Source organism: Rutilus rutilus (assembly GCF_951802725.1).
Source record: "Rutilus rutilus genome assembly, chromosome: 2".
Classification (NCBI taxonomy): domain Eukaryota; kingdom Metazoa; phylum Chordata; class Actinopteri; order Cypriniformes; family Leuciscidae; genus Rutilus; species Rutilus rutilus.
This window is the reverse complement of record NC_140210.1, coordinates 44,471,429-44,495,926: the sequence shown is the minus strand read 5'-3', so window position 1 is coordinate 44,495,926 and position 24,498 is coordinate 44,471,429. Positions and strand designations below refer to the sequence as shown.

Below are 24,498 nucleotides of genomic sequence, written 5' to 3'. Positions count from 1 at the left end.
ATGGCCCAGGAAGTGAGACATAGCGGCATGTAGAAAAACGCAAAATTAAAATGTAAGCGATTACTTAAACTGTATCTGTAAGACTCACCTGTGTGGAAATGTATCTGTGGACAGGTCATGCTGATTACATTGATGTTCCATTAAGAAAATGTAAATGATTTTTGATGTTTTCATAAAATGGATGGATTTAACTTTCACTTATGGGTACCACTATAGGTTGCCTACGTACCGCCCCGGACGATCAGGAAACAGTAAGCTTGTTTACGCCTTGCCTGAAATGTATGCGCTGCGGTGAGACTGAGAGGAGGAGTGAAAAAGTGTAGGCAATCTCACCGCCACGCGGTCACGTGAGTGTTGGGAAAGTTCACTTTCTACATGAACTATTTCAAAGTTCAGTTCACGAATTTTAAAATGAACTAGTTCAGTTCATAATTCATAGGCCTACTTCAAAACTTTGAACTAAGTTCACAGTTCCAATAATGAACTAGTTCATATAGTTCTTTTTTTCCATATGTTGCTACGAGCTATTTTCCCCCAAAAAATATTTCCACTGCCCATATAGAACCACAGACAGCAATTATTAAAAACGTACTGCTTGAATGGTGTTTTTTAATGAGGAATTATTAAAAGAAAAACAGGTCAGTAGTCCTTAAGGTGCAAATGTTTTTCAATTTTAATAATTTTCCATTTCAGTACATAGCCTACTAAAAAGGAATCCTGGAATCCTGGAAAATACCAGGCAGGCTCAACAAGTGCGGATTTTCTTTTCCTTTCAAAGTTTGCACAGAAATGTAAGATTTTTCCCAATTCTCACCGACCTTCATAAAACTAGTTTAAATGATCATACGACGCCTCCTCGCTGCTTTGTCGCCTACATGCGGTTTTTTGTTTTGATGACGCATGCGGCGGTGAGACACTGGCTGGTGTTGCCAGATTGGGTGTTTTTTCCGCTACATATAAAGGCCTGTTTACGGTGTGTTTTAGGCGGGGTTTCTAGGAAGGCTCTATAGAAATCTGGCACCCATTGAACGAAGTTAAACTGAGAGAGCGTGCCGTTCTCAGACACCAGAATGAACGAGTCCACAGTAACGTTCATCAGGCACAGGCAGTATTAGCCATAGCCTGTAAAAAAAGATATTAGCCTACGGTACGTTCAGTTCACCTTCGCCCAAAATATGAGTTCATGAACTATCGTTCAATGAACGCGTTCAGACACAACAGTGGGTTCATGTATCCTATAGTTCCAAACACATCCGCGTTGCCAATGATTTTAAGCGGGGCAGACAGCAGCAGCTATATTTGCAGCAATTATCGGTGAATAATGTACATTGATTATTACGTTGACACTTAAATTACTTACATACAATATCATCTTTTTTTTTCTGGGGAGTAGTAGAAACACAGCATTAATACGTTTTTGTGTTTAATTTTGGAAGGAAATTGGGTGCTCATTATATATAGCCCATATACAATTACAAACATATGCATGTGTGGTGGGAAAGCCCTTTACTTTCCCTTATAATTATAGGTGGATCGTAAGCCAATTAGCTGTCCCCATGGGGATATAAAGTGCGACAGACTTGTGCTTGAGATCAACACCATATGACTAGTAAGTCAAAGTCCAAATCACACTCTTTGCTGTCCAAACTTAATTGATATAAGTACCAATGTAGAACATTATATTGAAACTGTGTCTATTCCTCGTTTACTGAGATCAAATAATAAATCTACTGCAGGATCTAAGAAAAATCTAATTGTGATTAAACCAGAAAATCTCAATATTAGTGAACAAAAACAATTTATAAAGCTAGGTCTTTTAAACATCAGATCGCTTACACCTAAGGCGGTTATTGTAAATGAAATGGTCACAGATAATAGTTTCGATGTACTTTGCCTTACTGAAACCTGGCTTAAACCAAATGATTATTTCGGTCTTAATGAGTCTACTCCTCCTGGATACTGTTACAAGCATGAGCCCCGTCTGATTGGTCGTGGCGGTGGTGTTGCTATAATCTATAAAGATATTCTTACTGTTACTCAGAAAACAGGTCACAGGTTTAATTCGTTTGAAGTACTTGTGCTAAATGTTACTCTCTTAGATGTAAGAAAGAAATCCATATTATCTCTAGCCTTGGCTACCGTATATAGACCGCCTGGGCCTTACGCTGATTTCCTAAAAGAGTTTGCAGACTTTCTCTCAGATCTTTTGGTCAATGTCGATAAAGCATTAATTGTTGGAGATTTTAACATACACGTAGATAATTCAAATGATGCTTTAGGGGCTGCGTTTACAGATTTATTAAACTCCTTTGGGGTCAAGCAAAACGTAACTGGTCCCACTCATCGTCTTAATCATACGCTAGATTTAATTATATCACATGGAGCCGATCCAACCGATATAGATATTATACCGCAAAGTGATGAAGTCACTGACCATTACATGGTCACTTGCATACTACGTACCGCTGAAATTTGTCATGTTGCGCCGCGTTATCGACCAGGCAGAACAATCCTTCCAACAACTACAGATCATTTCTCAAATAGCTTACCTGATCTGTCTCAGCTGCTCAGTGAACCCAAACAAACAGATGAACTAGAGGAAATGACTAGCACTATGAGCACCATTTTCTCTAGTACATTAGACATCGTTGCACCAATTAGATTAAAAAAGGTTAGAGAGAAAACTAAAGCACCATGGTACAACAGTGTTACGCATGTTCTAAAGAGAGAAACTCGTAATTTAGAGCGTAAATGGAAACAAACTAATTTAGAGGTCTTTAGAATCGCATGGAAAGACAGTATGTCACGTTATAAAAAGGCCCTAAAAGCAGCCAGGGCTGAGCATCTCCGCAAACTAATAGAAAACAACCAAAACAATCCAAGGTTTTTATTTAACACCGTCGCTAGACTAACAAATAAACAGACGTTACCGGAGCAAAATATTCTGTCACAGTGTAGTAGTAATGATTTTATGAATTTCTTCACTGAGAAAATAGAAAGCATCAGAAACACAATTGTAAATGTACAATCTTTAATGGTGTCTTATGATTCAGCCTCAATTATCACCCCGCAAGAACAATTACAGCGCTTTGCAACTATAGGACAGGAAGAGTTAAATAAACTTATCATTGCATCTAAACCAACAACGTGTTTATTAGATCCAATACCAACTAAACTACTGAAACAAGTGTTACCTGTAGTGGAAGAGCCTCTTCTCAATATTATTAACTCGTCTTTATCCTTAGGTCATGTTCCAAGAATATTCAAGTTGGCAGTTATAAAACCTCTTATTAAGAAACCACAATTAGATCATAATAACCTAGCAAATTACAGACCCATTTCAAATCTTCCATTTATGTCTAAAATACTAGAAAAAGTTGTGTCCGCTCAACTGTGCTCTTTCTTGCAAGAAAATGATATCTATGAAAAGTTTCAGTCAGGTTTCAGACCGCACCATAGCACAGAAACTGCGCTCGTTAAAATCACAAATGATTTACTTTTAGCTTCTGACCAAGGCTGTATCTCAATACTAGTTTTACTTGATCTTAGTGCTGCGTTCGATACTATAGATCACACAATACTCTTAGACCGACTACAAAACTACACTGGTGTTCAGGGACAGGCATTAAACTGGTTTAGATCGTACTTATCAGACCGTTACCATTTTGTCTGCGTAAATGGGGAAAAATCGAAGATAACGTCAGTAAACTACGGTGTACCGCAAGGATCTGTGTTAGGCCCTCTGCTATTCTCAATATATATGCTGCCACTTGGTAATATTATAAGAAAACATGGAATTAATTTCCACTGTTATGCTGATGACACTCAATTATATATTTCATCACGACCAGATGAAAACGCTAAATTATCTAAATTAACAGAGTGTGTTAAAGATATAAAATACTGGATGACATGTAATTTTCTGCTATTAAATTCAGATAAAACGGAGGTATTACTTATTAGTCCAAAAAACTGCCCACAAAACCTCTTACAATACAACTTTAATTTAGAAGGGTGTCCTGTTACTTTATCCTCTACAGTAAAAGACCTGGGTGTTATATTAGACCGCAACTTGTCTTTTGAAAATCATATTTCATATGTTACAAGAACAGCCTATTTCCACCTTAGAAACATTGCTAAGCTACGTAACATGCTATCTGTTTCTGATGCAGAAAAGTTAGTTCATGCATTCATGACCTCGAGACTAGATTACTGTAATGCTTTATTAGCTGGTTGTCCTGCATCCTCAATAAACAAGCTACAGTTAGTCCAAAATGCCGCCGCTAGAGTTCTTACTAGATCAAGAAAATACGATCATATAACACCAATTCTGTCGTCTCTACATTGGTTACCTATAAAGTTCCGTATCAATTACAAAGTATTGCTACTGACCTATAAAGCCCTAAATGGTTTAGCTCCCGTGTATTTAACGGAACTTCTATCGCCCTACAATCCATCGCGCTCTTTAAGATCACTAAATTCGAGGCTTCTGGTCATTCCTAGGATATCTAAGTCCACTACAGGAGGGAGAGCTTTTTCACATTTAGCTCCTAAACTGTGGAATGGCCTTCCTGATATTGTTCGAGGCTCAGACTCGCTGTCCCAGTTTAAAACTAGATTAAAGACGCATCTCTTCAGCCAGGCATTCACATAATACTTACATTTTATACTACAGTTGAGACGACTCGACGCGGGCGATGTTTATGCCCTAAATCAATACATGATTAACTAACTGTATTTCTCTATGTACCCATACAGAAATGTAATATATTCACATATATGTGAGACACTGTTAAATATATTGAAATATATTTTGAAAATATATTTTCAACATGCATAAAAATTCAAGCATAACAGTTGATCTACATGTTGCATGTATAAATATGTGTACATGTATGTGACAATATATTTCATGCCTCATGTCATATGAAAATACATGAGGCATGAATAGTGTCACATTGTCACAGATGGTGTTGGGTTATGTTTCAGTTTCTTGTCATGTGCTTCCCTGGTTTGTCATTTCTTGTGAACCTGCCATGTACTCCCCTGTTCATGTGTCTTGTTCTCATTGGTTCATTGTTTTGTTCACAGGTATATGGTCACTGTCTCAAAGAGCATGCACAAAGTCCAAATTAAAAAATTCCCCATCGTCTAAATGAAACAATTCCCCATCGTAAGTACACATTGATGGCCTAAGACACGAAACGAGCGGTTTGTGTGAGAAAACGAACAGTATTTATAGTTTTTAACTCTTGTACACAACAATGAAAAACCCCTTACAAAAAATAACTGCAGTACAATGAAGTACAACTGCAGTAAAACTGCAGTTCAAAGCAGTATAATTGCAGTACAATGAAGTGCATCTGTAGATTTGCACTGCAGTATAACGAAGTATAGATACAATATAACTGCAGTACATTGAAGTTCAACAGCAGTAAAACTGCAGTACAAAAAGTACAACTTCATTATAGTGAAGTATAACTGCAGTACAACTGTAGATCTGCTGTATAATGAAGTATATTGAAATCAGATTGAAACAATAACACTGATGCACTGATATGCATGTGAAGACTTTAAATGCAAAAACCTCATCTGACTTTTTTTTTTTAATCAGGCTCCTATGTTTAGGTTTAGTAATTTCACTTTAATGGCAATGAGGTCATTTTAGTTGTCATTAAAGTGAAATTATTGAAACTAATAAAGGAGCTTTATAAAAAAATAAAAATAAATAAAAAAAAAGCTTATTTAAATAAATATAAAACCTTCAGATGGACTTTTTGGTTTTTGCATATGAAGTCTTCATAGGTCTACCGTTTGTACTGCAGTTATGCTGTTTTGTTAGACGAACTTTTTCACCCGCCCGCATAAATTGCCCGCACGTGACCAGATCTTCTTCCTTCGCGCGGTCGTTGTCCTCACAACGAGTCTCGAGATCAGCTGATGCTCATTACGGGTTACGGGTCAGTCAGCGTATTTTCCCGTAGTGTCTGCTCCATAAAATACGGTTTGGTTGATTATTCACTGACGACATCATTCATATACGTTCATATTTGTGGACTATCACAATTAAAACACAAAGACATGACAGAAATACAACCCGTGGTCATTCACAAGTGGAACGGAAGAGAGGCGTTTTCTGGAAGAAAAGAAGTTCAATAAGCGAGGTTGGCCTTGTCAACTCATTCAGTTTAGCGGTGAGTATAACGTGCTAATGCCCTCAAATCTGTTTATTTTAATTTTAGAGATATGTAAAAAGATTTTAAGTAACGTTCTATGTTATTCAAACCGGTGTGAGCAAGAGGAAACGCGCTTACTGTGTTAGTTTTACACTGTTTTGTGTTCTGTTTGCAGCATTAGGCCTATTTCATGTTTTTATCACTGTAACTTACACAAAATTCAGTTTATTAATGATAATGATAATTGTACTCATCTTTGTTTTATGTTAGCCTAAATTGGTATCACTTTATAACAAGAACTAACTATGAGCAATACATTTGTTACAGTATTTGTAAGTTTGTAACTTTAAGGTTAATAAAAATACAGCTGTTCATTGTTAGTTCATGTTAGTTCACAGTGCATTAACTAGGCTAATGTTTACAAGGTTTTAATAAAACATTAGTAAATGTTGAAATTAAAGATTAATAAATGCTGTATAGGTGCAGTTCTTTATTAGTTCATGTTAACTAATGTAGTTAACTAACGAACCTTATTGTAAAGTTTTACCGTTAAATTTCTTTGGAATATCAGACACTACTGGATATACATAAAAAATACAAGCAATTATGTTCAATAGTTAATTGACATTAATGTGCAGAAAAATATATATTTTTTTTAAATACTTCTTATTGTGTGATTGCTATTTTCAGGAAAATGCTCTGGTAACAACTAAAAACAGAAGATTTAAAAATGTAGGCTAATCCAACAGAAGATAATGGGTGAAACAGATGCACTCACAGTATTTAAAAATGATTGTGTCTTTCTGCTTTTCTTCAGAAATGCATGTCATTGTGCAAGTTGTGTAGACTGTCAGTGGAGTGATAAAAAGATCTCAGATTTCATCAAAAAGATTAAACGAACGTCTTGGATTGGAACGACATGAGGGTGAGTAAATAATGACATAATTTTCGTTTTTGGGTGAACTAACTACTTTAACTACCGTTCAGATATTTCAGTATCGATATTTATCGAAATATCGATATTTTTGACAACACTACTATAGAGTAGTATTGCATCCTTCATATCTCCAAAAAGTCTTTAGTTTTATTATATTTATAAAAGAAAGATAGGCTGTACCGAGTCTTTCCGGAAAAAAGCGAGCGTCTGGAGGCGGGCCGTGTTAAAGCTGTGCTGCTAACGCGTCGATTGCTAACATAGACAGTATATGATTGCTAACAACACACAGAGACATTTGAAGCAGTTTTACTCACCACCTGCGACCGCGAACCTTTATCATTGCGACTGCTCGATCCTTAAGCATTAGACCAGTGGTTCCCAATTCCAGTCCTCGTGACCCACTGCTCTGCACATTTTGTAGGTCTCTCTTATCTGACACACTCAGTTCAGTTCATGGAGTCTCTCCTAATGAGCTGATGATCTGGTTCAGGTGTGTTAAATAAGGGAGACATACAAAATGTGCAGAGCAGTGGGTCACGAGGACTGGAATTGGGAACCACTGCATTAGACGATCTGCAAATCCATCGATCTGGGCTTTGTTTATAAAACAATCATTGTCGAAATGCAGGGAACAAACAGTCTTGCACATCTCCATTTTTGCCCCGGAAAAACAAACTCCATCCACTGTTCCTAACGCTGGGTTCTTTGGGAAGCTAAACACGGAAAGCTTTCCCTCACATCCAAAAACACACTTTGAAGAGACATTCACACATTGAACAAATCCTATGCAGCGCTGCCGATGATTTCCTGTTGATGTGCGCGGTCTCGCTCTCCTCTGGTCGACGTGTGCGCGGGCGAGCTTTTCCGGGAGAAATGCTCATATAAGGAGTTCCTCTCTGGTCTACGTCATTAGATCCTAGGGCTGGGTACCGAGTTCGATACTTTTTAGGTACCGACCGAATTGCCTCGATACTATCGAGTATCGAAAAATGACTTGTTTTTCGGTACCAGATTTCGATACCTAAGGGGTTAACTCGTCAACGTCAGTGCTCAAACAAATACATATGAAATGCACAATGACACGCCTAAATTCGCTCACGCACATACACGCAAACTCTACACACACGAGACGCGCGGAACTCTCCGCACATACTCTTATGAGACGCGCGCGCGCACACAAACTGTCCACGCACATTCTCATGAAACGCGAGCCTATGGACGCGAGCACACACACACAAACTCGCGCACATACTCAATGACACGCAAGCACACACACTCACAATACCCTAAAGATGTGGAAAAGTCGATCAAAAGTGTGGCTACATTTCTCCAGGCTCGATGCCAACAGCGTGCGATGCAGTATTTGTGGTAAAATAATGGCTGCAAAGACGGTACCGCGACAGATATGATGAAGCCCTTGACAGTGCACGGAGTAAACATAAGAGCAGAAAGTTGCTGCGTCTTCGACTGGTAAATGAAGAGATACCTTGTTGATCACTCTGACTGTGTTTATATTGCAATAATGACCTACTGAATGTACACTGCCGTTCAAAAACGTGTTGGTCAGAATTTTTTTTCAGTAAGCATGCATTAAAGTGATCAAAAATGACCTTCCAAAAACTGTTTTCATATTTCAGCTTTGACAACACAGGAATAAATTACATTTTGAAATATATTCAAATAAGATTTGAAATTGTAATACTATTCCACAATGTTACAAGTTTTACTGTATTTTTGATGAAATAAATTCAGCTTTGGTGAGCATGAGCTCTTTATAAAAAAATAAAATAATTGTACCTTATGTATATGTATAAGGAATATTTTGTTCCTTTGTGCTTTTTTTGTTCCTTTGTGCACTGACTAAGGAGCATGAGTCAAACTGAAAAAATAAAACCAAAGTTTTTCTGAGGTAATGTGTTATGTAATCTTGTTAAAATGGATTTCATAAAATTGGTATCGAAAAAAGTATCGATCAGGAACCGGTATCGAAATCAAGGTATCGGTATCGGTATTGGTATCGAAATTTTTTAAACGATACCCAGCCCTATTAGATCCATGATCGAAAAAAATCAGCCGAAACTTGTACCAACCCGGAAGTAAGATTTTCGGCACAGAAAATTCTCTGTTATTCGTCTAAAAAATTTTTTTTAAACTTTGGCCATGTTTAGCATGAGAATCCATCTCTTTAACACTGTAAACAACTCTGAATACATGAAACACCATTGTAACACCATTTGAATGAATGGTTAAAACAACTGATCTTTCCAACACTGAACTCAGGAGACGTCTGAATCGGTGTATAACTAATCAGTAACACTTTATAATAAGGTTCTATTTATTACATAAATTACATAAAAAGTACAGTTTGCTAACTCAAGCTTAAACTTTAAAATAAATAAAACCACTTTTTTTAAAAAAAGTAAAACATTTTTCCACACAGTGCTATCAAGAATCGAGAAAAAAGAGAGAAAAAAGAATCGGATCGATAATCAGAATCGTCAGTGGCATTATTATTGATAAAATGTTATCAAATCCCATCCCTATGTGAAGACAGTAAAATTATAATTAAACATTAAAGAACATGCATGTTTTTTAATAGTTTTTTTTAAGATTTAAAAGATTAAAACATTTTGCTAACATGCTCTTATTGTGTGTCACTGTCAGTCTTGTTACATCAGTGCAAAACTAGGGTATGCAGATTAATTATTATTATTATACATCATTCATCAGCATGCATTGATTAATCGCATGGCATGTATAAAAAAAAATAAAGTTAGTCTGCACCCCTGCCCCCCCGACACTGTCACCTTTTTTAGTGTGTGGAGTTTGCAGGTATGATTTTTATCCATATCTTTCACATCTACTGCAGTCAGATTCACCCGTTTTCACTCTGAAGCAGGGCTCCAGACTAACTTTTCCACTGGTTGCACTGCTGCCACCAACTTTCTCAGTTGGTCGCACCTGCATATGATTTGGTCGCACCTTCTTTTTTGTTTGTTTTTTTGCTACATGCCATGGGATTAATCAATGCATGCTGATGAATAGTGGTCTTAATCTGCATACCCTAGTTTTGCACTGATGTAAAAAGACTTGACAGTGACACAAGACCTCATGTTAGCAAAATGTTTTAATCTTTTAACTCTCAAAAAAACTATTAAAAAACATGTATGTTCTTTAAAGTTTGATTATAAATTTACTGTCTTTACATAGGGATGGGGATTTTATCAATATCAATGCCACTGACAATTCTGATTATCGATCCGATTCTTTAACGATTCTCTTATCGATTCTTGATAGCACTGTGAGGAAAAATGTTGTCATATGCTTTTCAAAAAAACAAGTGGTTTTATTTATTTTAAAGCTTAAGCTTGAGTAAGTAAACTGTACTTTTTATGTAATATATGTAATCAATAGAACCTTATTGTAAAGTGTTACTGATTAGTTATACATTGATTCAGACGTCTCCTGAGTTCAGTGTTTGAAAGATCAGTTGTTTTAACCATTCATTAAAATGAATCGGTTCAAATGAGTCGTTAGTTCGCGAATTGGACATGTCATGCGCGTTGTGTGATTATCCCAGCAGTTAGGACATGGACATCCAAGATTTGTGTCAACACAGAAAACATTTCATCATTGGATAGTTTTTTTCGTTTAATTAAAGTGTTGTTTTATGTCAGCTGAATGTCCGGAATGCTTTTCAGAGAAGATAAGGCAACTTATTTAGCACAATTCACCCAGCGGTAATTCAGGAAAAAAAAAATCTCCGAATGCTCCACATGAAACTTTGGTCTTCCGACCTTTTACCACCGTGTCGATTTATTTTGATTAAAATGTGCGAGGGAGAGAGAGCAAGACAGCGCTTAGTTTGTAGACGGTGAAGTCTTGTTTACACTTTCGCCTGCTCCGAAGAGAGTGTGTGTGCGCGCAACCGGGTCTCTATCTCTGCTCGTTCAGTTAAACATGAAAACATGTAACGTTAGTTCATCTACATTACTCACCGATCAAATAAGTCTTTGGCGGGACAACAATTAATTTTGGCGGGCGCTAAAACAAGTTCAATGCAGGAAAATTCATGCGTGAATTTAACTGAGTTGTACATGACCATGCACTCGCACAAATGCGACTACATACAATTTTAACTCGCACATTCTCAAAAAATGGTCGCATATGCGACCATTTTGGTCGCAGTCTGGAACCCTGCTCTGAAGGAATCACTCACATTGGCTGTGCACTTGTAATGACACATCAAGGATGTTAAGAGGCTAAAAGCAGGTTTAAAACTTGCCCCATTGAAGTCAACAGGGTGCAAATTTTAAAAATAGAATAACTCGGTGTAGGCAACACCGATTTGTGTCGTTGTTCTCTGTATTGACAGCACTCCAAATGTACAAAAAAATGAGCTCAATGTTAAAATTGACCGGAGTTCTCCTTAAACTATTATTAAATATAATATTAAAAATGGTTGATATTTTTGGCAAAAACATTGATGCATTATTATTATTAACTAGAACTTTTATGACTCTCTTATTATTTTCATATTTCCTTATTGTCCGTGCAGAGGCCATTTCATTTCATTTTATTTATTTTTTCTTTGTGAGGTGCATGTTATTCAGACATTTATTTATTGTTTACACCAAGATGAAGACAATGAAAGTCTCACAGCAGAGAGCACTTATGGAGAAGATCCAGAAAAAAGACTTGCCACAACCATACAAGGACATACGGGAGGACATATCAGACCTTTGAGAATTTGTTGTAGAGAGTAAGATCTGCACAATATGTGCCTTATTATTTACGTCTCTTAAGATCTAACATTTTAGGAATATTTTATATTTCTTTTGCAAATTCCTTCGTACCCTCAATGTGAAGTATCTTGTTGATTTTGCATTTAAGAAATGGGAAACATGGAAGAGTCACTTCGTGTTATTCAACAGTCTATTGCGGAGCTTAAAAACATGATAACAGCACCTGGACAGTACCCAGTACCATCAGACAATGCAGCCAACACTAGTGTAAGTTTCTCAGACACCAAATCACTTAAATTCTTTCTTTTGATATGTAGTTTTCTTTGACCAAAAAATAACTTCCTTGTTTTTGATTATTCTAACTGTTCTAATACTTTTCAAGTTTTTTAAAGGAGTCATACCCTAGTATTACCTTGGATACCTACTGCTGTATTATAGTCTTTCAGGCCCTTCTAAAAAAGAAAAGTGGAAAAAAATATACAGAGCTCCTCAGACCCTTATTTCTGTAGGCATTATTGTCTCGCGAGATCTGATGCGATATTTTGGCTGTCGTGGACGGTCATTATAATAATGCAAATGAGGGGCGCGTTGATTGGTTGCAGGAAGGAGGGGGGTTGACACCGCATGTAACGCTTTAGCATATCATTACAAACTGACATCATGGCGCAAGTTGTGAATGAATGCGACCGGCTTCCCGGCCAGTGTATAAGTATGAGGCGCCGTTTAGGGCTTAAATCAAACTTCATTCACGCACACATATATGCAACACGCTTGCATATTTAATAAGTAGTCACACATACATGTATATGAACCCTCACGCACATAAAGTTACTCATATGAGACACGAGCACAGCACACACACACAAATATAAGACGTGAGCACACACACACACAAACTAGACGGCGCCTCATATATAAGCGTTAGGCAATAAATAAACAATAACCGAATTCATGATGATCTCAGTCATTTGTTTTTTGCAAAGTACGTTAGCAGCCATTCCCCATACCTCGAAGCTAATACTCCTGCCAGTGTTGTGCCTGAACGCGTTCATTGAACGATAGTTCATCAACTCGTTCATATTTTGGGCGAAAGTGAACTGAACGTACCGCATTACTGCCTGATGAACGTTACTGTGAATTCGTTCATTCTGGTGTCTGTGAACGCCACGCTCTCTCAGTTTAACTTCGTTCAGTAGGATGCCAGATTTCTATAAAGCCTTCCAGGCGAAAACCCACCTAGATGCTGTTTGTTACACACAGTAGAGCAATAAAAACACAGTCTCACCGTTTCAATTGCAGGCAATTTTGTTGGAACTTCGCCAACTTCGCCTGATATTGCCACAAATTTGTGAAGGATTTCGGCGTACAATGTTTAGCACAAACACGTAACGATAAGCCAGTGGGAAGGGTTGAAGGAACCGCGTCATTAAAAATTAATTTAATCCACTGGTCCCTGATAGCTAGGTCCGTTCTTGGTAGAGAAAACACATTTACATGTTGATTCTGGCAGTCAACCACAGAGCAACTCACGTGTGCACTTCGTTTCTGCATCTTTCGCGACTGAATATGAGGGGGAGAGGGGAGAGGGGAGAGGGTAAGGGCGAGCTTCCTGCTGCGCTGTCCATATATGGCATATCCTCCCCCGTCGTGACGTCAAGACAGAGAAGAAATCAAAATCTCGTATTTGAGTGCGCGTGCACGTGGGCTATTTTACAAACCCTGAGGTAAACAAACGCTTCACTTTTAAATATCGGCTTCCCGGCCAGTGTATAATCGTTAGGCAATCATAACATACATTGATTCTCGTGGAAAAGTGAAGATTGTAGGTGATCACTCCTTTAAGAATAAGCCTAACCCCAGTGAGTGTTTTTACAATATACAGACACACACTAGTGCTGGGGATCGATACAGATGTCCAGATTGAATTTGATTCCGATTAGCAAGATTTCAATTTTTGGTTCGATTTAATAATTTTCATAAAACAAAATTGTGATTCTCAATTTATCCAGAATTGTGCATCTTTATTGTATTATAAAAAAAAATAAGGTTATGACACCAAACACCATTTGATTTTTATGAGCCTGAATATTCGAATGCAATATTTTTGAAAAATGCCCATCACTACTTCTTATTTTTAATAACAAAGATAAAATAAAACGTTATCTGGTCATTTTTGTTGTTGTATCCTTAGGTTGAAATCTATCCTGGATCAGAAGTGTTTGTGTCCAGAAGTGCATGGAGGGCAGCATCATGCCAATACGTCCACTTCTATGGTAAGGTGTCTCCTCTGTAGTGTTTTTGACATGGAGACTCTTCTCCGAAGCAACCTTAGAGGTACATTTACAAGTACTAATAGTAATATACCATTATACTTTAAATGTTTCTTCCTACAAGTATCACTGTTTCCGGTATTTAGGTGGAAAATCCAAGACCGCATGCGGTGAAGAGGCAAGAGATGGCCTGGATCCAGGGAAGGTCAAGGCAATTATGAGTAAGTTTATTAATTGGTCTGTTTAAACGTATGACTGAACCATAGACTGCAAATATAGAAACCTCCTGTATTTGAGCCTGTCATAAACAGCCCTGAAAGAGACATTTTGACGGGAAAAATTAGTGAAAAATTACATGGTTTTTGCTTTCTTTCGCAAATATTTTGTCCTCCCCCGAGAATTTTTTTGCATTCCGACCGGGGGTTAAAAACGGGGGGAAAAATGTAATAGGTTAAATTTACAGTACCAGTCAAAAGTTTGGAAACATGACTATTTTTTATGTTTTTGAAAGAAGTCTCTTATGCTCATCAAGTACAGTAATATACATCAGCAGTAATATTATTAAATATTATTACAATTTAAAATAATTGTTCTCTTTTTTAATAAAATGTAATTTATTTTTGTGATGCAAAGCTGAATTTTCATCAGCAAGTACTCCAGTCTTTGGTGTCTTATGATCCTTCAGAAATCATTCTAATATGCTGATTTATGATCAATGTTGGAAACAGTTGTGCTGCTTAATATTTTTTTTATAACCTGAGATACTTTTTTCAGGATTATTTGATGAGTAAAAAGTTAAAAAGAACTGTATTTATTTAGAATAGAAATCTTTTGTAACAATATACACTACCGTTCAAAAGTTTGGGAACAATAACTATTTTTTAAAGAAATTAGTACTTTAATTCAACAAGGATGCGTTAAATTGATAAAAGGTGATGGTAACGATTTATATTGTTAGAAATGTTTTTATTTTGAATAAATGCTGTTTTTTTGAATAAATGCTGTTAACGTTTTACTCATCAATGAATCCTGAAAAAAGTATTCCAAAAAAATATATTAAACAGCACAACTGTTTCCATCATTGATAATAACTGAGTATCAAATCATCATATTAGAATGATTTCTGAAGGATCATAAGACACCAAAGACTGGAGTACTTGCTGATGACAATTCAGCTTTGCATCACAAAAATAAATTACATTTTAAAGTATATTAAAAAAGAGAACCATTATTTTAAAGTGTAATAATATTTCATAATATTACTGTTTTTTTTTTTGTTGTTGTTGTTGTTTTTTAACTGCAGGCTTGATGAGCATAAGAGACTTCTTTCAAAAACATTAAAAATAGTCATGTTTCCAAACTTTTGACTGGTACTGTATATTTAGTTATTTTATATTTTAATATACTTTCAAATATAATTTATTCCTGTGATCAAAGCTGAATTTTCAGCATCATTACTCCAGTCTTCAGTGTCACATCCTTCAGAAATCATTCTAATATCCTGATTTGATACTCTACTAAATACTTTGGTATTTTTCAATGTTGGAAATGGTTGTGCTTCTTAATATTTTCTTTTATAACCTGTGATACTTTTTTCAGGATTCATTAATGAATAAAAATTTAAAAAGAACAGCATTTATTCAAAATAGACAACTTTTCTCACAATGTAAGTTGTTACTAGGGATGTTAACGATTAATCGATTAATTGATGATAATTCATTTAATCGATAAAACTTAAGCAGGTTCATGCTGCTCAAACCTTCATGTAAACACCTTAATCGATCCGATTGAGCTCGATCCGAATGAAATTTCGATCGGATTGAAAGGGGTGAAATGCAATGTGGCGCCGCATGATTAACATCGCGCAACATCAGCATCACACGTGCACACGGAACACACATGTAGGAAACCTTGTGAATTACAGCCGTTTCACACCGCAAGCGTGAACGGTGCATATTTTTTCAGCATCCATGTTAATCAATGAGTGCATTTACACTGCGAGCAGGAGCGTCGTGTGAGCAGCAGTGAAGCGGTTTCGGCGCTGAGTCTCTTTTTGCTGTGCAGCTCACGCTCAATTAAAATGAAAGCACATTTTTGATGGACAAAATAAATGTGATTTCACACAAAAACTGCCTAAACTGCACATAATTTGCATGTCTAGTGTGTTAAGTTTTAACAGAAGTGTTTGATGTCAGAAAAGAAAATGAAGACTCAAAAATATTTCTAGAAAATGTACCCATTTAAACTTGTCTTAATTATTCAGTTTGGGTAAAACTATATAGTTTTATAGGTTTGGCCAGAACCTAGTGGCCTTGGCCTTGGTATTTGGGGGGCCTTGTCATGGAAAAGTTTGGGAACCCCTGATATAAAGTAACACTAGCCAAAGGATGACAAAAATGAACGGATGCTGTGTTGATGCGTTAATTATTTTATCAATATTTAATCAATTTAACGTGTTAACATTGACAGCCCAAATGTATTTATTCCATAATCTCAGCATTTTGTGCATAATCACATAGCCTTGACATCGCGATTGCGATATGATTAATTGTGCTGCACTAATGATTACTGAAGGATCATGTGACACTCAAGACTGAAGTAATGATGCAAATTCAGCTTTGATCACAGGAAATAAGTAAATTTAAAAATGTTACACTATATTCAAATAGTCAAACAGTTAGGCTATTTTAAACTTAATTTTAATTAACTGAGCATTGGTGTTTTGGCACAGAGTTGACAACTCAGTTGCGGTCCGTGCGGGCATGAATCTCAGAGTTTGTGGAACCATGTCAACTGCCTGTTGCTTGTTTATCTTTGTTTTCTTCGGAACAGGTGCTTGGAAATGTTCATTGTCACATCTGTAAAAACAAACAAAAAACAAAACACTTGAGCATGCTCATAACACATACACATCAAAAACACATCAAATAAACTGTAGGTATTATTATCATTATCAATCACTAATGGCCATGGATTAAAAAAGACAACAGTTGTTGTAATTTCATACAAGAACATGTACTTTTGTATTATGACGATGTAAACAATTGCATTTCATCAGTAAAATATAACGTCTGTTTACTCAGTATGATTCTTGATCACACTGAGAACTGAACGACACCTGCGTTCCCCTCTGCGAGGTGCTGGAGAAGGAGAGCTTGATGCAGCCACATTCCTAAAAAAAACAAAAAAACACGCATTGTCCAAAATAAACTGATTAATGGTTATGGACGCATAATGTATGTATATATCTGTTGATGGGCCATAGGACAGAGAAATAACTATTGATGGGCCATAGACCGCGTCACCGCGAGTATCTGTTGATGGGACATAGGCTATAGACCGCACGCATTTAGAGCATTTCAAACATGTACACCTGTATTCACAAACTTCTGTGCATAAGGCAGTATTTTAGCATGATAAGCTGGGCCATAGGCTAACCAAAATCTAACATTTTATTCATGGGTTTCAGTCACGTGACTTTTTTGTTGTGGCCGCCATCTTTAGGACCTAGCCTCTCCCTGGTGTGATTGGAAAGATGTCGCACACTAAAATAGCACACTGAAAGGCTGATTGGTAAGGAACTAGTGCTAATGTTAGAACAGCTAACGCTAACCTAGCCATTATTTACCTGAAATAAAGTGCTCACTGCAGAGTCTGGAGTGTTCTGTAGGTGTCCAGTGATCCCTCTTTATAGCAGCGATCCATCTCTGACGACGCTCCGGGTTTTTAGGGATATTATAAAACGTTAATTTCTCATTTCTTTGAGATTTGCTGTTATCGCAGCTTACAGCACAGCAGATAGACGGCATGTTTGGATTTGGTCCTACAAATGGCGGCAACACCGCTGTGTGACGTCACGTGAAACCCGTGAATACATAAAAATATATTGTCTAGTATTTAAACAGTATCACATTTTAACTGAAGCTAAAATATATTTGGACCAAATCACATAGGTTATATTTACATAGATATCCGCAAAGCTAAATTAGGCATAAGGCAGTATTTTAACATGATAATCAGTGTCAGAAGCTAAACAAAACTGAGCTAAATATATTGTGTATATTAATATGTTTAGTAACTTATCACATTACAAATGTTTACACCTGAGCATAGCTTACAAGAAAGTAAGGGACACTGTTAGGCAATATTTCCCATAAGATGTCAAAAGCTAGCCAAAACTAGGCACAATATAGTCTGAAATTTATACGAGAACTATATTATCAGGAGAAGAATTATATAACACCAAACAACTTACTCCGTATCCTTGGCAGGATCAACTCTCTTCAAAATACAACTGTTCGTCATCTTGAGTTTCAATCTTGCTCTGAGGAAAAGGTGAATTCTTCCTCGCTGTCCAGAATCCTCTGAAGGGCCTCTTTACCGGAGTAGCGTGCCATACTCAAAACGCGATGAACTATCAGTGAATCTGATGAAGGAACTTCGTGTTTTTGTATCATTGATCAGGGGCATGTGTGATGCATATAGATCACCTAAACTATTTACCATGTGAATAGCACCTGGGGTATGGCGGCCTCAGCTCATTAGAGATGAAAGGAGAACGAAAAAACTGTACATCTCCATGGTTTCAAACGGATTACATAAAATGAGAATATTTGTTTTTGATATGAATTACTTAATTTAAAAGTAGACATTCCAAGCTTTATAAAGACATCTCTCATGAAAGTGTGGCTAATATTCGCTGAGTTACAGTTTATTTTCAGACACGTTTTAGAATGGACTTCACTGACAGAGATGGCAGAACTCGCATCATGTTTAAACCATTTCTGATGACCAACAAAACACATATCTCTGACTGGTGGAAAAACTTGTAACTCCATTTGAGCTTGATTTGGTCAAAAATGTAAAAAATGGCATTAAAAAGCATTAGATTTAATTTGAAGATACCTGCTGAAACCCTGTTCTGTCATTAATTACTCACCTTCAAGCCCCAAAAAGGTAGTAAAGACATCAGTGCTTTGTGAAAAAAACATAATTTGGCACTTTATTTACATATAATCTCCAACGCTGTCATGATCCTGCCATCTAGTCCTTGAGGTTCTTTAATTCTTGAGGCAGGATCATGACAGACCCATGTTTTATGTGGACACACATTTCCTTTTTCTGGGCCATGTGCTTGTGTTGTCTCATCATCTAGCCCCGCTCTCCTTGTTATCCTTGTTTAGTCATTATTGTTTCCCCATTATCACCTGTTGCCCTCATTATTTGTTCCCTATTTAATCCCCTCATGTCTGCTGTCTTGTGTCGGTTCATTGTCATTCAATGTCAAACTTTGTCAAACATTGTCAAACATTGTGTGATCACTCTGTGAGTATTCCTGTCAAGTGGATTGTCTAGTGTAGTTCTGATCTTGTATTTGCTGTTTGTTTATTGTCTAGTTAATTGTCAAAGTCATAGTCCAGTTTAGTCACACGTTGTCCTGTCTAGTCTTGTTTTGCCCCCTCGTGGGTTTTGTTTTCCCTTTTATTTGTATATAATAAACCTAGTGTGTCCTGCAAACTGTCTGCTATTGGGTTCATCCTTCAACCTCATAACAAACGCACGTTCACACAACGTCTGCCCTTGCTGCTCTAGTGGAGATGAATATTTTGTAAATAAAGTGGTAATCATTTTTTTTTTTTCACAAACAAAATACTCGACTTGTCTTTACTAACTTTCTGGTGCTTGAAAGTGGTAGTTGCGTAGAATGTCAATGGAGGGAGAGATAGCTCTCAGATTTCTTTAAAAAGGTCTTGATTTGTGTAAACGGAATGTCTTACAGATTTGGAATGACATGAGGATGACTAAATAATGACAGAATTTGCATTTGTAGGTAAACTAACCCTTTAACCATAACCACTGACATCTTGTATTGTTTTGCAGATGCTGTCATAAAACGTCACGAAAAGGCAACTGTTGGACAGTTGGGCCAGGCCATTAATTCCAAGTTGGCAGAACTGAGGTTCCAAAACAAGAAGAAAGAAACAGTTTTATAATAACTTTTTTTTATTATAAATGTTTTGTTCTACAACGTACACTGCACACATTCACACCCAAACATCTAGATACTTATTAAAAACTTATGATTTCAAAAGTTAACATAACTTCAACTAAATTCGTGTTTTCAGTATAGTTGTGTGCAATTTAGGTTGTAGAACATAACTCAAAGTATCCTCAAGTTGTTTACCACAGGCTTTATTTAGCTTGATTCATGTTTGAATCAATTCATGATTGATGTTTTAAGTGCAGTTAATATTATATGTACTTACTTTACCCTGTTTGTCAGCATCAATAAAAACATAATTTTGTGTAGTAGTGTGTTCCTGAATGCAATGTAAATATTTACATATATGGAGACTATTTGCATCAAGTGGGAGTAAATGTGAATATATTATATGAAAACATGTTTAGGTTTATTTACATATATATGAAGTATACTAAAAGGAGCACTGAATATTTGAGTATGTTTCAGAATAGATTTACATACAGTATACAGAAATCTAATGTTAACAAATATTAGACGTTAATATATGCACATATATTGCAAATTAATATATTTACATAGATAAGCATCTAAATGTATTTACATACAAAGGAAATTAATATATGTAAATATTTCCAATAAAATACATTTACATATAAAGAAATCTAATATGTTAACAAATATTAGAAATTAATGTATGCACATATATTGCAAATTAATATATTTACATATAATGGAAATTAATATATGTAAATATTTCCAATTACAATATATTTACATATAAAGAAATCTAATATGTTAACATATATTAGAAATTAATATATGCACATATATTGCAAATTAATATATTTACATATAACGGAAATTAATATATGTAAATATTTCCAATTAAAATATATTTACATATAAAGAAATCTAATATGTTAACATATATTAGAAATTAATATATGTACATATTTTGCAAATGAATATATTTACATAGATTGATATCTAAATGTATTTACATATAAAATAAAGAAATATATGTAAATATTTCCAATCAAAATATATTTACACATATTTAATATATGTGAGAAATATTAAAAAGGGGCCAAAATCAAATATTTAAATATATTTTTAATATATATTTCAAAATATATTTACATATAAATATAACATATATTTTAATCTATTTAGATTTAATACATTTAAATATATGAAAATATATTTATTATTAATATATTTCAATATATGTGTCTTCTGTATGGGTACATTTCTGAAATGCACTTTCTGTAAAGCTGCTTTGAAACAATATGTATTGTGAAAAGCGCTATACAAATAAATTTGAATTGAATTGAATTGAACGTCATTTGTTGACGTCATTGATGCGCCGCAATGACGTTACTGTGGCTGCTCCCGGCATTAGGTGTGGACATTAGAGAGGTAGGAATGCTTGGTGACTTTATGAGATGGTTTCTAAAATCAGTAACTAATTGTCCCTGGTTGCATGTGTTTTCTCACACCTTAGTAAGCTCTTGATTGCGTGATTGCCATTTCCTCTCGTAAAGTGCGAGTCAGCTGTTCCGTCCCTCGTGTGGATCTCGCACTACTGCTGTGACTGCCGTTATTGGGTGTGTGCGCTCTTTGAGTATGCACGCATCATTCGTCATTGGTGCTCTCTCTGAAACGTTGGAAAGCGTAAGCTGATTGCTTGATCGCTATTTCCTCCCGTATGGTTCAAACCAACGGATTCGTTTCTCCTGCAGACCCCGCACACTGCTGTGACTGCTAGTTGGGCGCGTTTCACGTCCTGCCCACGGTTTTAAAATACTGCTGCACGACGGATAAAATTGCTGTTTTGTTTGTGTTGATTTTGCTTTACATTTTCTATTTTATTTTGTTTTGTTTAAGTCGTCTTTATTTACAATTGAATAGAAGTGATACTCTTTGCCTGTGCATATTCTAATTTAGTTTGTTTTCTATTATTTGGTTTTCTATTTTGCAAAGAGCTTTATCCCTTTTTGGGGTTTGTTTTGCAGTGCATTTATTTTGTGTGGCTTATTTGATTTATCCTATTAAATGTAATTTTTCTTTTGTATTTTTCTAGTTTGTATTTTGTTTTGCTGTTTAGTTAATTATCGTAAACTGATTGAGTTTAGTTTATTTTCTGCAAAACAAAATTTTGCTGTATTCTCCTGCAAACTGTTAAACCCAGTTTAGTGTATTTCCTGCAAACTGTTGAGATCAGTTTGGGTTATTTTTCTGTAAACTAAAATCCATTGTTTTGCTTTTGTATTTCTTTAACTCTTTTTGTTTAATTTATTTGTTTAATTTGACTTGTAATTTGAGGGCAACTAGGCCTTGTACATTTCTTTTCCAGTTTTGTTAATTCTTATTTTGGGTTTTGTTTAATGTAAAGAGACACAGGGCAATTTGCCTTAATTATTCTGTGAGCATTTTTAGTGACTCTTATTAAGATTGTGCTGTCCTTGTGTCGCAGGATCTGGGTGCCAAAGGCAGGGAGGCCGGCTCTATTCCCTTCTAAGTGGTGGTGGTGTTCACAGTGTGCCGTGTCCATCCGTGGAGTATGGTGTGAGTGCGTGTGTGTGCGTGCACTGGTGAAAGGAATGATTTTTTTTGCTATAGGCAGCCTAATCTCTGATAGCCTGACCCTGCTGGTAAGCCCCAGTTAGCTAGTGTCTCTGTGACCTTCTTAGAACCAAACCCTTATGATGAGCTGTGCTTGGCTGAGTATATATATATATGAATATGAATATATATATATTTCCTGATATATTTTAATGATTGTTTTAAAGTGATTGTGTAACTTAATAAAGTCAACCGTTTTGTATTGTTACCCATGTCTCTGAGCGATTATTGATGAAACGAACTTGCGTGTCCTTTTAAAAGACACTAAATTCTCTGGGTGTAACTCCCTGAGTGGCGTAGTTGGCTAATCATCCTTCAAATACACCTCCGGGTTGCCACACATGCATACTCTACCAGCCAACAGTTTTGTATCAGTAAGACTTTTAATGGTTTTAAAATAAGTCATCTCTTCTGCTCACCGAGGCTGCATTTATTTGATTAAAAATACTAATATTATGACAGTTTAAAATAAATATTTTCTATTTTAATATAAAATAATATATGTAGTGGGTTGGTAGTGTTTATATATTTTTTTTTTACTATTGTGACTGACGTCACGGCAGAATGCGTTTAGCGTAATTTCCGCCTACGCGAGTTAAAAGGTGCGTTGCGCAATACGGTGGGAGACACACAGATGCATCAAAGAGTTCAGACAACAAGATAGGAGTAGCATTTACCAGAGGTGGGAGTAAGTCACTAAATTCAAGTCTTAAGTCAAGTCCAAGTCTTAACATTGCAAGTCAAAGTCAAGCCAAGTCATTTGTAAGGGTCAGATCAAGTCAAGTCATACTCTTTGTCAAGTCGCAACTTAGTCATCAAGTCATACCAAGTCACACACAGGCTCGTTTTACACATTTTTTTAACTCTGGGACTTTTATTTCTTATTTAGACACAGAGGGCTGATGGGTAAAAAAAAAAAAAAAAAAAAAATTAACTTGTGTGTAATAAATAAAATATTGTTAAGAAGCACATTAAATGCTCTGAAATAACAATAAATTAAATGACCACAAGTAAACAAGAATTAATAAAACTATTCCCATCTTGTGCTAGCCCTACATAGTTATTTTGCTGTGATGTCCTCTATGAAAGTGTAAACGAAACAAAACCATTAAAAATGTCAATTTAATCCAATTAGGCCAACGTGAACACACTCAAAAAAAAAAATTTCTAAACATAAGATTTATGTATTTAAATTGCATATAGAATTTCCATCCATTTGGATTACATAGTTTTAACATAAACCAATTAATAATCTGAATGTAATTCATATTTTTAAGTCATATATAAATGAAACAGATAAGATTTATGTAATTGTATTAATAAACTGAATGTGATACATATATGTCAGTCATATGTAAATGAAACGGGTAAGATTTATGTAATAGTACACAGAAAAACGCCCATGTTAAATTAACACTTCTCAGTGTTCATATGTGTGCACACTACAGAGTTAAAGTACCATTGAAGCAGTGTTGAAGTTAATGAGATAATTACGTGGTGATTGAGCATTAATTATGAACACCTGCTGTTAACAAGCAGAATCACTGAAGAACAGAGAAACACAAGAACTACAACTGACTTCAGCCACAGCCTTAGATGAAATCAACTGAAGAGAAAAGAAGACATTAAATCTGTGAAGATCTCTGCAGAGGAGGATTTAACAACTCAAACAGCTTTACCAGCTTCACCTATTACTAACCAGATTGACTTAATTTAATATCCGGTTTAATGAAATCAACAATTGTATTTTAAAGTCACCATG

General features: G+C 35.8%; 2 protein-coding genes across 3 annotated transcripts in view; one reads left to right on the top strand and one right to left on the bottom strand.

Annotated features, from left to right (window-relative positions):
* LOC311286480 (NACHT, LRR and PYD domains-containing protein 3-like) overlaps positions 1–218 on the bottom strand; it is a 63,683-nt gene extending 63,465 nt beyond the window's left edge. The window contains exon 1 of the mRNA XM_084402694.1: positions 89–218. The gene's annotated coding sequence lies outside the window, so the exon portion shown is untranslated. The remainder of the gene's footprint in view (positions 1–88) is intronic.
* Positions 219–5,813: 5,595 nt separating this feature from the next.
* Positions 5,814–20,688, top strand: LOC311286582 (uncharacterized protein). 2 transcript variants are annotated; one of them, XM_084402812.1, is made up of 7 exons: positions 5,814–6,194; positions 6,994–7,101; positions 11,752–11,875; positions 12,007–12,125; positions 14,050–14,131; positions 14,275–14,349; positions 20,009–20,688. In XM_084402812.1, the coding sequence occupies exons 4-7, from the start codon at positions 12,009–12,011 to the stop codon at positions 20,119–20,121; spliced, it is 387 nt and encodes a 128-aa protein (XP_084258938.1). In that variant the 5' UTR covers positions 5,814–6,194; positions 6,994–7,101; positions 11,752–11,875; positions 12,007–12,008; the 3' UTR covers positions 20,122–20,688. The 2 variants fall into 2 exon arrangements, with proteins under 2 accessions (XP_084258938.1, XP_084258939.1); XM_084402813.1 differs by lacking the exons at positions 11,752–11,875; positions 12,007–12,125 and having other exon boundaries at positions 5,826–6,194.
* Positions 20,689–24,498: the final 3,810 nt, after the last annotated feature.

Coding starts and splice junctions, on each gene's coding strand:
- LOC311286582 (XM_084402812.1), top strand. CDS start 12,009: ATGGGAAACATGGAAGAGTCACTTCGTGTTATTCAACAGTCTATTGCG. Junction 12,126..14,049: donor ACAATGCAGCCAACACTAGT/GTAAGTTTCTCA, acceptor TTGTATCCTTAG/GTTGAAATCTATCCTGGATC. Junction 14,350..20,008: donor GAAGGTCAAGGCAATTATGA/GTAAGTTTATTA, acceptor ATTGTTTTGCAG/ATGCTGTCATAAAACGTCAC.